Source organism: Hordeum vulgare, chromosome 7H, assembly GCF_904849725.1.
Source record: "Hordeum vulgare subsp. vulgare chromosome 7H, MorexV3_pseudomolecules_assembly, whole genome shotgun sequence".
Taxonomy (NCBI): Eukaryota; Viridiplantae; Streptophyta; class Magnoliopsida; order Poales; family Poaceae; genus Hordeum; species Hordeum vulgare.
The window spans coordinates 83,032,614-83,045,230 of NC_058524.1; the positions used below are offsets into that span (position 1 = coordinate 83,032,614).

Genomic DNA, 12,617 nt, shown 5'->3' on the forward strand with positions numbered 1-12,617 from the left:
TAGCAACATCAATCTCAGAACATAGTGGATACTAGGGATCAATCCCCGTCAAAACTAACTCGATTACATGATAGATATCATCCAACCCATCACCGTCTAGCAAGCCTACGATGAGATTACTCACGAACGATGAAGAGCATCATGGAATTGGCGATGAAGGAAGGTTGATGATGAGGATGGCGACGATTTCCCCTCTCCGGAGCCCAAAACGGACTCCGGATCTGCCCTCCAGATGAAGAACAGGAGGTGGCGGTGCCTCCGTATCGTAAAACGCGATGAAATCTTCTCCTTGATTTTTTTTTCCGGGCGAGACGGACTAAATAGAGCTGGATTTGGAGGCGGTGGAGCGTCGTGGGCTCCACAAGCCTGCCAGGAGCGGCCAGGGGAACTCGCGCCTGGTGGGCTTGTGGGCTCACGGCTCCACTTCCTCTGTTGATTCTTGCGCTAGTATTTTTCATAAATTCCAGAAAATTCTCCGTAAATTTTCAGGTCATTCCGAGAACTTTTATTTCTGCGCAAAAACAGCACCATGGCAATTCTGCTGAAAACAGCGTTAGTCCGGGTTAGTTTCATTCAAATCATGCAAATTAGAGTCCAAAACAAGGACAAAAGAGTTCGGAAAAGTAGATACGATGGAGACGTATCAGCGGCCTCGACGTAGTAGTAGGTGTTAGAAGTATAACTGAGTTTAAGTTAGAGATAAGAAGATAGAGATAGAATTAGTTTAAACCACATGTAACTTGTCTTGTACTCCAAGCCTCTATCCCTCGTGTACTCCTATATATACCCTACAAGGGTTAGAACAACACAACAACAACAAACATTAGCCATCATACAGTTTTCACATGGCATCAGAGCGGTTAGTCTCACGACGCCGATCCTAAGCCTTCCCACCACTTTTGCAGCGCGCCGCCCCCGGGGAGATCAATCTCCTCTCCTCGGGGGTGCGGCACCCGATCGATCAAAGATTTGATTGGTTCCTTAGACTAATTTAGATCCAATTTTCGAAATTCTAGTACATTAGGTTTCCTTTAGCCACCAAATAAACTCGATAAATCCCCAAAATCCGGTGAAAACCAGCACAAAAAAATCGCAGCGGCATCAAGATCTTCATCTAGTCTTACCTGCCGAGGCGTCGGCTCCGTGGGCGTGCACCTCCAGCCCCACGCACGGATGCATCAACACTGGGAGGGCGCACGACTATAGCAACGTACGGGGCACAAGGCTGCACCGACGTGGGACGATGACGCGTTCTGGCTCGCGACAATGACCAGAGCCATTTGCGCACGGGCTCTACATCAACAATCTGCCCAGCCATGTGCGGGACGGTCAACGCCGGACGCAAGATCGCCTCACGCCCTCTAGCGGGTGCATATGATCTGCACCGATGCGCCTCCATCCACCCATGCAAGCAGCGGCTCTTCTCATGCATCTCCGGCGGCGTGTACAAGCAGATCGACGCCGCAACGGGGTGACTGATCCGATCTACGGATGCAAACGATCGACGCACCAGCGCGTGCCCTTGACGGGGCGATTGCATGCACTCGACGCGTGTTCGATCGGGCGGATCTACGCACGCGAGATGCACACACGCAATGACCATATCGACGCATACAAGCAGGCCTGGAGCAGGGTTCTCGTTCCTCATCTAGGAGTAGCTATCTACACGAGTGCGTCATCTTCATATGATACAATCATGCGCATGTGGACTGCATGCATGAGCACCTAAACATGGGTAACCTATCCATGCACATGCTCGTGAGGACGGTGGCTCGCAGTTTCGCCGCACAGCCGATCTTCGTCGACTGCATGCAAGCCGACGTGATCTTCTGCAGCAAGCTACAAGCCGCCTGCACCGACGCACGCCAAGTCCTCTTCATCATGTGCATGCATGACTTGAATGACGGTAGGACAGACTCCTGAACTTCGTCGACTCCAGCTCCACGTATGACGTCGACCCGCGACAGCGAGCCGACCAGTATCGAACATCTCCATCAGCCACGAGCCATCTACACCGAGTTGCTGACGTGCACCGACATCTCCACCGAGCCAACGACCCTGACAACCTAGCTGCATGATCAACATCTTCATTGATCCGGCTCACAGCAGGCACACCGGGAGGGTCACCTGCACCGAGTGCTCTCCACCGACCTTGTGCCGCCGCGACACCGAGCTGTACGACTACATCGCGTCTTTGTCGAGTACATCTTTGAGAAGCGACATCAACACGCATCATCCACATGCCAGGCCGGTGTGGAAAGTGATGCAATTCTTCATCGATTTCCCCGGCGCGACACGACATCGACACTTGGTCGCCACAAGGGACGCCTTCAAGCGACACATTATCGTCGACACGCTGCTGCGACGCCACCGCCGACGCTTCATAGCCAAGGTCTTCATCAACATGGTCTTCACCAACATCTTCGTCAACATGACGCCGCCCCTCGTCCACAAGATGGACAACTAGCGTCCTCTGACAGATTTTTCTGCAAGGCGCAACTCCGACGACGGCATCGACCGCGTCATCCACGATGGCACGGCTGCATCGACACGGCGTCACAATAGTGACAACCCCTACACGGCCTCACGGTTCTGGCAAAACCAATGTGTGCTCGATGGGTTTCCTCCGGTCCTTGCAAAACCGGCGGACTCATCGCCGGCGGCACCCTCTAACATCCACAAGGTGCATCGTCCACGTCTGCAGCTCCATCATAGCGCATTTTTTTGCGCATCCGGCTTTGTGCGGCTTCATCATCCACGACGATCACACATCGACCATGACTACCTTGACCACAACTACATCACCATGATCGGCTACCTCGACATCGACATTCATGGCTACGTCTACAGCAACTCATCGACAATAACTCCAGTCAACAGCGTCCGCGTAGTTATTAGGCACCGTTGGGGTAGTAGTCATCGTCGACATGATATGCCATCTCCTGGGCTCCATCATATAGTCGCGACAATCGAATCAAGGGGAAAAGAGGGAGAAAAGCAACGGTGAGTACTCATCCAAAGTATTCGCAAGACTAACATCAAAACTATGCTAAGTATGCATCAGTATCAAAGGCATGGGGTTATATCTGGACTGACTACAACAAAGCGAGAATAGAGAGAAGGGGCTAGTCCTATCAAGACTAGCATCTTCGGTGTCTTGCAGCATTACAAGAGTGTATAACAATAACGCATATATAGTCATATTCTTGCAGCAAATCTAATTAAGTCACGCCTAGAGATTCTTCCTCGACTCCCTGCGAGAAAACAAATACCCATCTAAGAGCATCTCTAGCAGACCCCTTAAAACGCGAAACTGAAAATACGGTTTTCAGTTTGCGGAAAACGCGTTTTAAGGGTTGGTCTCAGCTGCGGCCGAACAGACCCCTTAAACTTAAACTCTAAAATCGAATATTCTCTTTTTTTCCACACATCTTCTTCTTCCTCTCGCACGTGCCCATGATCGACTAAATTCGCACCTATAAAATCGATGAAGAGAAGACGGAGCAGCCAAACATGGAACCGCCAGCGTCTAGAACGACTCGCACGAAGCACTCGTTGCGGAATCCATCCAGGAGATAAGCTATCTCCTCCATCGCGAATCCATCTAGGAGCTGGCTAGCTCCTCCGTCACGGAATCCATCTAGGAGCTAGCTAGCTAGCTAGCTAGCCCCGATCCCAGAATCCATACAGGAGCTAGCTAGCTAGTTCGTGTCGTCGTTGCCGAATCTAGTCAAGACGGACAAGGCGTGCGTCGGTCAGGACGGGCGTGCGACGGCTAGGATGGACGGGTGGCGGTCGGGGATGGACGGGTGACTGTCGGGGATAGACGGCCGACGGACGGGAACGAACAGGGTGGCGACCGGGACCAAGTCACGAGGGTTCCGATGGCAGTTGGACTCCCGCCAACGGTCTTTTGTATATGCGGGGCGCTCTCGGGTTGGCTTCGAAATTCTTATTTTCACGGGTTCGCTAGGAATGTTTACCGTACCCCTTAAAAAGAACTACAGATCGGAATCATTTACTGGTCTATTCCACAGTTTTATTTTGTGTGGACCCATATTTTGATGTTTATTTTACGAAGGGCATGCTGAAACGGTGTCTGTTAGAGATGCTTTAATATGGCTGTTCACACGATAACGCTGCAACTACAAACTGAAACGGTTACTGTTCATACAAGAAGTAAACAGAGTCACGGAACCACCAAATCAGTTCATCACATTAAACTTGAGAAAATCAACGAAGCAGGACAGGACATAATAAACAAACAAACGGCTATCTCCTTTGACTGTTCACGTAAGAATTACAAAATTCACGGAACAGCCAGCAAAAAATCATATCAATCTGTAACTGGCTAACTGCCCGTTCACCAACTCCATGACGTCAAACTGGAGGGGATCAGTCGATGTTTCAGAGAGCTTAAAGGAATAGCAGTAACTGGCTAACTGCCCAGCTTTTTACAGAAAGCTTAAAGCAAAAGCAATACAGATCAAGGACGAGAAAGGATAGACATGCGACTAGCTTAAGATAATCAAAGTAGTTCATCAGGCCAAACTTGAGACAATCAACAAAGATCAAGACCAATTTCATCACTAAATTAGTCCAGCACGCTAAAGTTAAGGAGATCAACAAGGTTTCATGACAAATTTTAGCACCAAATCAGTTCATGATATGCCCAACTTGAGGAAATCAACAGAATGTCATGACCAATTTCACCACCAAAGCAAGTTCGTCCCATGCCGAACATAGAAGAAACTATCAGAGTTCATGACAGACTTCACCGCCAGACCAGAGACCACTACTAGTCGAACTCGATCCAAGACGCTCAACGAAGCAAAACAAGGAAGAAAGACACCAAAACATGACCACATCAACAAGGCGTCCTCCATGAGCAGTGGAACAAGGAGGACTACTCGACCTTGACGTGGAAGACGTCCTTGCGCTCCTCCTCCTTCAGCTTGAGCAGGGTGACCCAGAGCATGCCATTCTTCATCTCGGCCTTGATCTTGTCCATCTTTTAGGCGTCAGCGGGGATCTCGATGCGGTGGTTGTACCTCGACACCGCGAAGTCGTCGTCGCCGTCCCAGGGCCGCTTCTCGCCCTCGCCCTTGATCACCAGGATGTTCTTGCCCGCGCGCACCTGGACGTGCTCCTTGGTCAGCCCCGGCATCGGCACCTCGAGGTACACCGCGCCGTCCTCCTCCTTGGCCACCCAGCGCCCGAGCCGCGACGCCCCAGCAGTGGAGGAGAGGCCGGTCTGAGTTGCGACGCCCTCCATCAGAGACAGTAGACGGGCCATGCTGGTCGGCGCGCCGAGCGGGTCAAGCACGTCTGCAGAATCAACATCGAGGACGGCAAAAACAGATCAGAACCCTGCCTCGCGATATGAAGAACGAACGCAAAAGAACGGCAGAGGAGAGGTCACAGGCAAGGAAGACATACCCTGCGCGAAGAAGCTGGGGAGGACGAGGTTGCGGTCGTCGTCGTCGTAGCGGATGGCCTCCTTGACCAGGGTGTTGTACGGGCGGTGGTCGGCGGTGACGGCGGTGGTGTTGAGGGGGCAGAAGGCCACGGGAGCGCCGGACTTGAGGAGGCTGGCCGGCGTGGCACCCTTGCAAGCGACGGCGGAAGCCATGGTCTCTCTCTCTATGTCTGTCTTCTCTCTTTTCTCTTTCTCTCTCTCTCTGCTGTGATGACTTTGGATGCGAAATGGAGGGGGTTTTGTAAAGGAGGGGCGGGAGAGATTTCTTGGGGGAGGGGATGGTGAACTGGGTTTAGAAGCTTCCAGAGAGATCAGGTGAGCTCTCGAGCCTTTCGGAAAATTCGCGTGGCCCCAGTTTTATGATTCGTGCTGCTTGATATACGAATACACGATTAGGGCGACATGGGTGATGCTAACTTTTGATGTGCTCAGCTACGTCGGGCACGAATGATTTCCTTTTCAAAGTTGGACTACATTTGCAAAGAATTCCTGTCGTACATATATTTTGGTAGACTCACGCGGGAGCCATAGACAGCTGCATTTGTTATGTCAGGTTATACATGTCAAATTGTCAAGTTTTTTTATACAGATGGAAACTTTTACTAGTAAAATATTCTTAGGAAAACTCTGTCCTCCAGTCGGCGGATCGCATGCAGGCATCTGCCGCCTTGTGCATGCGATACGTGTTACATACGGACTTATCTGATTATGATTTCTGTAACTTACCATTTGTTGGGCTTCACGCACCGCAACAGCTCTTATGTTGCAGGATCTGAATCTGGATCCCTTAGAGCAGTAGCCTCTCGACGGTGGCAGGCGGCGCCGCCGGCCGTCCCCTTTCTCCATCCTCCCTCACCCCCGCGCCACCAGCCGCTCGACCCGACGCCGACGACCTTCCACAGTCGCTGCCAGCCGCGCCGCCGCCCCCGATGCCGGGGCCCTCCCCCCACCCTCTTGCGCCGCCAGCCGCGCCGTCGCCCTCGATGCCGGGGCCCTCCACCCCCCCCCCCCCGCACCCTCTCACGCCGCCAGTCGCTCGGCCCCGACGCCGGCTGGCCATCCGGTCGCCACCAGTCGCATCATGAAACATTGCAAAAATTTCTGCAACCTAACCTTTGTTGCAAAAATTCCTGAAACATGACCTTTGTTACAAAAAATTCTTCCGCAAAAGTACCTATGTTGCAGAAAGACGAAGAAAAAATAATCCTGCAACAAGCAAATTGTTTCTGAAACTCGGTCGTTGTTTCAGGAGTTAACGGGTCCAAAGTTTATTTCTTGCAACAAAGCGAAAGTTTCTGCAACTCAACCGTCGTTTCAGGAATTATGGGGTGCCAGGCCGGAGCGGATCGGACGGCTGCGCATAGATCGGACGGCCCTTCAGGTGGGAGATGTTTACTAAAACATCCGTCGGTGGATGCGTAGCAGCTCCCATATTCTTATGGTCCCATGACAAATCATAACATTTTTCAGTTTCAAACAGGCAAATTTAGTCTTTTTTGTAATGCTACCATGGCAAGCTTTGGGATAGTTTATCAATTATTTTCATAGCAATTTTGGAAGAAAAAAATACCTTCACATATGGCAATTCTATTACTATAAGAGGATGGAAATTTAATTATTATGAGAGCATGGCAATATTGTTTATTGTTTGGATCATGCCAACTTCCAGTGTGTGATTTCTATGAGTTTATGAAATTGAAAATGTAAAGCAAGGCAAATTCCTTGTATGAATTTTTTAACTAATATGCAAATTTGACATGCACGATCTTCTTTTGTCTACAATTTGGACCATGGTTTTCTCTTTTTGTTGGTTTATTTTTTTACATTTACATTGGCCTTTTTGCCAAGTCACTGTTTTTTCGTAGGCTACCATGACATTTTGTTTGCACTTTTTCTATATTATTGTCTATGCCTTTCTCAACATGAGAAAATATTTCGCTTTTGGTTGATGGCATTTTATTTTCAGTTTCAGAAGTTACATTTCACTTGCACTAACTTTTTTCACAAAAATCACATTTATTTGAATTGCACATTTTTGAAATAACACCATTCACTCCTTTGAAATGAACCGTTAAATATTTTCAAATAATCCGTTTCATAGGTTGACTTTACATTTCAGTTTTCACTCGCTTGTTTCACAAGAATCACATATATTTCGATTGCACATTTTTGCAAAAACATATTTCACTCTTTTCAAATAAATTTTTACACATTTTTTAAATAAGTTTCACGTGTTGACATTACATTCACTTTCTGTTGACTTTTTTTCAAAAAAATAACAAGTATTTCAATTTTTAAAAATTGAAATAACTTATTGCACTCATTTAAAATAAACTGTTACACATTATCATATATATAATTAGTTTCACATGTTGACTATGATTGCACTTTTCACTCGCGTGTTTCACAATATCAAATCTATTTCAATTGCACATTTTTGTAAAAACATGTTTCATGATAAAATTATGTTCTCCCCGACTGTGCACCGTTGCGACAGTTCGTCGTTTCGAGACACCACGTGATGATCGGGTGTGATATACTTAATGTTCACATACAACGGGTGCAAAACAGTTACATACGTGGTGTTGGGGCATAGTTTATGCCTAAGTAATTTTGGTGATTGATGACAGTACCGTAAAGGACTAACCGTGTTTGTTAAGGTTTCAGATAACACACGTCAACGGCACAAGACGACTCGTCTCCTCATTCATGGAACGGAAGCACGACGCTCTCTACGATTCTCTTTATTTGAGTCATAGGAAAGCTGTACTATTAAGAGGGGATCCGTAGTGGAAACGTTTGGGTGGAATCTATCTTTGCACGCGCGCACTTCACATATTCTCCCTTACCTTCATTTTTGAAGCGGCCCCCGCCACTGTGTTTCTTTCCTCCTTGCAAATTGGTCCCCAGCGGTAGTACCGCTGGACCTAGCGGTAGTACCGCCCCTGGTCAGCGGTAGTTCCGCTCCAGGAGCTCAGTACCGCCTGCCTAGCGGTAGTTCATGGACGGACCTTTTTGCGAAGACTTTCTTGGCGGTGGTAGTACTTTTGTACTACCAGGGGCCCAGCGGTAGTACCGCTGGAGTTCCAGCGGTAGTACCGCTGCATCCAGCGGTAGTACCGCCCCTGGTTAGCGGTATTACCGCTGGAGTGCCAGCGGTAGTACCGCTGCAGACAACGGTAGTACCGCTGGAGCTCGGGCGGAGAGTGGGAAAACGGTCTGATTTTCCCCCCCACTATATAAAGGGTTCTTCTAGCTGTGGAACCTCATCTCTTACCCTCTCAAGCTCCATTGTTGCTCCCTAAGCTCAAAAGTACCCGATCTCTCTCCCTAGTCGATGAACCTTGTTGATTCTTTAGGGATTGGTTGAGAAGGCCTAGATCCACACTTCCACCAAGAGAAAACTTGATTCCCCCACCAATCCCTTGCGGATCTTGTTACTCTTGGGTGTTTGAGCATCCTAGATGGTTGAGGTCACCTCGAAGCCATATTCCATTGTGGTGAAGCTTCGTGGTCTAGTTGGGAGCCTCCAAGCTTTGTGTGGAGTTGCCCTAACCTTGTTTGTAAAGGTTCGGTCGCCGCCTTCAAGGGCACCTATAGTGGAATCACGGTACCTTGCATCGTGCGAGGGCGTGAGGAGAATACGGTGGCCTTAGTGGCTTTTTGGGGAGCATTGTGCCTCCACACCGCTCCAACGGAGACGTACTTCCTGTCAAAGGGAAGGAACTTCGGTAACACATCCTCGTCTCCATCGGTTCCACTTGTGGTTATCTCTATCCTTTACTTTGTATTTGCTTATGCTTGTGACTATATCTTACTTGTTTTAATAGCTCTCGTTGTTAGCTTCTTTAGGGTTCACCTCATTGTCGTATTATTTGTGAACCCGTATGTTGTTTACCTTAACTTGCTAAGATTAATTAAAAAGTGGTCGTTGTATATTCACCCCCCCCCTCTAGCCAACCATATCGATCCTTTCAATTGGTATCAGAGCCACGTCTCTTTATTAAGGGTTTAACCACCCGAAGAGTATGGAAGGCGAAGAGGGAATTAACCATGGGCAACCCGAGGCCATGGACTTGACTTCGGTCACAAGGGACGACTTGAATACGACTATGGCCGCTCTCAAGACGTCCTTGACGAACGAGGTCAAGACCATGCTTAAAGAGTTAATTGAGGGATTTAAAAGTTCACCCGAACCGGCTATAGTGGTTAAACCCACCGTTTCCGATTCGGAGGCCAACTCCTCTAAGGAAGCGACTAAAGGTATGCAACCTCCCTCATCTCACGAAAAGGATGGGACTGGAACATATGCCTCAGTTCCACCCCCATGGTCTATGGAGGATCCGTTCCCGCACCACGTCTTAATCCTGTTGGTCCTCCTCCTAAGCTTGTGAAAGGTGACTTTGCTAACTGGGTATTTTCTATTAGGTCTCATTTGAATCACAGCTCAACAAATTTGTGGAGAATCATTGCGCAAGGATATTATCCCCATGATCCAAGCAACCTCACTCCGAGAGAAGATGCAGACAATCAATACAATCACTCTGCTTTGTTTATTCTCCAATCTGCAGTGCCACCTGAAGATCTTCCTCACTTGCGTCCCTTCACTTTGGCCAAGGATTGTTGGGAGCATATTATGGTGTTGTACAAGGGAAGCTCAAGCATTCAACGATCCAACTATGAAGTGATACTTGATAAGGCCGATGAGTTTGTGATGAAGGAAGACGAGGACCCTCGTGATCTCTATCGGAGGGTGACTGCTATTGCTGTGGCACTCAAGGATCATGGGAGCAAGGATGTGGATGACACATGGGTCAAACGCAAGTTCCTTAAAGCCATCATGCCTTTCAACAAAGCTATGTCATCAGTCATTCGTCAGCGGCCAGACTTTCACTCCTTGTCTTCCAGTGAGGTGTTGGATGAATTCATTGGAATCTCAATCATGAACGAAACAGCCGATAATGCACTTTCTCGTGTTCGATCAAAGACAACTTCACCCAACCAGGCGTTGAAAGCAAAAGCAATGCTTGAAGAAGAAGAAGAAGATGAGGAAGAGGAGGGCTGCCCTGAGGACACAAAGTATGCCTATCATGAGCACATGGCTCTTGCATCAAGGCAATTCTGGGGCAACAAGAGGAACTCAAGACCCACTTTCACCAAGAACAACTCAAGTGGATTCAAACCCAAACAACGAGTAAGGACATGCTATAACTGTGGTAACGTGAGTCACTTCGTGGCCGAATGTCCCTATGAGAAAAGGGAATACAACGGAGGCAAGCTCATTCGCAAAGACAAAACCAAATCATTTCCAATCAAGAACAACTTTGTGAAGAAACCTCACCCAAAAGGGATGGTGGCCCTTGAAGAGTATCCTTCAGATGATGATGATGATACAGTGGCAATGGCAACTGTTGCTATTGCCACTACCTCTCCCCAGAAGGTGTCTCTCTTCAACGCCCCCAACGAGAACCACATCACCAAGTGCCTCATGGCAAAAGGTATCAATCAGGTAACTCCCATCATTAAGACCAACATTGCTTCTGCTCCTTCATTGTTAAATTGTGTTGAAGATAGTGATGTTGAGGAACTTAATGAGCATGATCTTGACAAGTTTCTGTGCACTATTAAGGGAGAATCCAAGAAGCACTTTGTTGCTCTCGTGGAACAACTAGGTGAGGCCACTGACCTCATTGAGTCTCATGAGGAGACCATCTCCGAGCTTCAGGGACACAGTCGTGACTATGCCGATGAAATTGCCGAATTATCTAATGCTCTAGAAGAGGAGCACACTCTTCGTTTGGCTCTTGAGGAGTCATATAACGATGACTGCGCTAAAATGCAAAAGAAACTAGATCACGATGTTGTTCTTATTCGCATGCTTAAGTCTGAACAGTATGCTCTTGGGGTTGGCCATGACAGACTCAAAGAGGAGTTTGACACACTTGACAAGGCCCACAAGGCCTTGAAAGGTGCTCATTTCTCTCTGAAAGAGTCTCATGATCAACTCCAAGCAAAACTTACCAAGGAGATCTCTACGTGCCCTCCCTTTGTGTTAATTGATAATGCTTGTGTAACTAACCCCTGTTGTGAGCATGTACATCTTGTGGAGGAAAATGCCAAGTTAAAGGAGAAACTTGAGAAGGGCCTTGTGGCATGCATACAAGGTGAGAAGAGTCTGAACGACCTCTTGAGCACTCAAAAGGGTGTTGTAGGAAAGGAGGGACTTGGACTTACCTCCAAATCAAAAGGTAAAAGAAGGAACAGGAACAAACGATCTCCCACCCTCATGGACATCTTTGTCAAAGAGGGTGAGGGGACTCAGAAGGTGAACAGGAACAAGGTGGACTATGGAAACCTCAAGAATGGCAAAACCATTCCTACTAACACAGCCGACAAATTCAATTCTTCTTATGACTTATGTTGTGCTAGTGATGGGCATGTTTATGCCAGATTTGTTGGTTCCTACGATGAGGATATTGAATGGGCTATCTGGGTTCCTAAGACCCTTGTCTCTAACATGAAAGGACCCATTAAAAAATGGGTACCTAAAACCAAGCCTTGATCTATTGCAGGAGTTTGCTTCCGGTAGGGTGTCATGGTTGCTCGATAGTGGAGCAACAAATCATATGACCGGAAGCAAGGACTTAGTGGTGGATGTGCATCCTTCTCCATCTATGCCCACCCATGTCCAATTCGCCGATGCATCCTCTTCAAAGGTATTGGGATTTGGTAAGGTGGTCGTCTCTCAAGATTTATCTATTGAGAAGGTCATGCTTGTTGAGTCACTTGCCTACAATTTACTTTCGGTTCGTCAACTCGCAATCATGGGTTTTTTCCACATTCTTTAATATTGACACTGTGGTCCTCCTGAGAAGCAAGACTCTTAAAGTAGCCTATGTTGGACATGTCGAAAATGGTCTTTACGTGGTGAACTTCTCAAAGCGACCCACTAAGACTGCGACATGTTTAATGGCTAAAGTTGACGTGGGCTGGCTTTGGCATCGCCGTTTAGCTCATGTCAATATGAGATCTTTACAAAGCCTTCTGACAGGGGACCATGTTCGTGGACCAACAAATGTGAGCTTTGCTAAAGATCGTGTTTGCAGTGCCTGCATTGAAGGAAAGATTCATGAAACTG

The 12,617-nt window shown here is 48.0% G+C and overlaps 1 protein-coding gene across 1 annotated transcript; it reads right to left on the reverse strand.

Annotated features, from left to right (window-relative positions):
* Positions 1-4,631: 4,631 nt before the first annotated feature.
* On the reverse strand, positions 4,632-5,672 carry LOC123412815 (26.2 kDa heat shock protein, mitochondrial-like). The gene is made up of 2 exons (XM_045105762.1): positions 5,440-5,672; positions 4,632-5,328 (listed from the first exon to the last, which is right to left on the reverse strand). The coding sequence occupies exons 1-2, from the start codon at positions 5,630-5,632 to the stop codon at positions 5,015-5,017; spliced, it is 507 nt and encodes a 168-aa protein (XP_044961697.1). The 5' UTR covers positions 5,633-5,672; the 3' UTR covers positions 4,632-5,014.
* Positions 5,673-12,617: the final 6,945 nt, after the last annotated feature.

What these genes read in the sequence shown, in the direction of transcription:
- LOC123412815 (XM_045105762.1), bottom strand. Translation starts at nt 5,632, where the DNA reads ATGGCTTCCGCCGTCGCTTGCAAGGGTGCCACGCCGGCCAGCCTCCTC. An exon ending in CCCCAGCTTCTTCGCGCAGG is followed by an intron (nt 5,329 to 5,439) that starts GTATGTCTTCCT and finishes TTGATTCTGCAG; the next exon opens with ACGTGCTTGACCCGCTCGGC.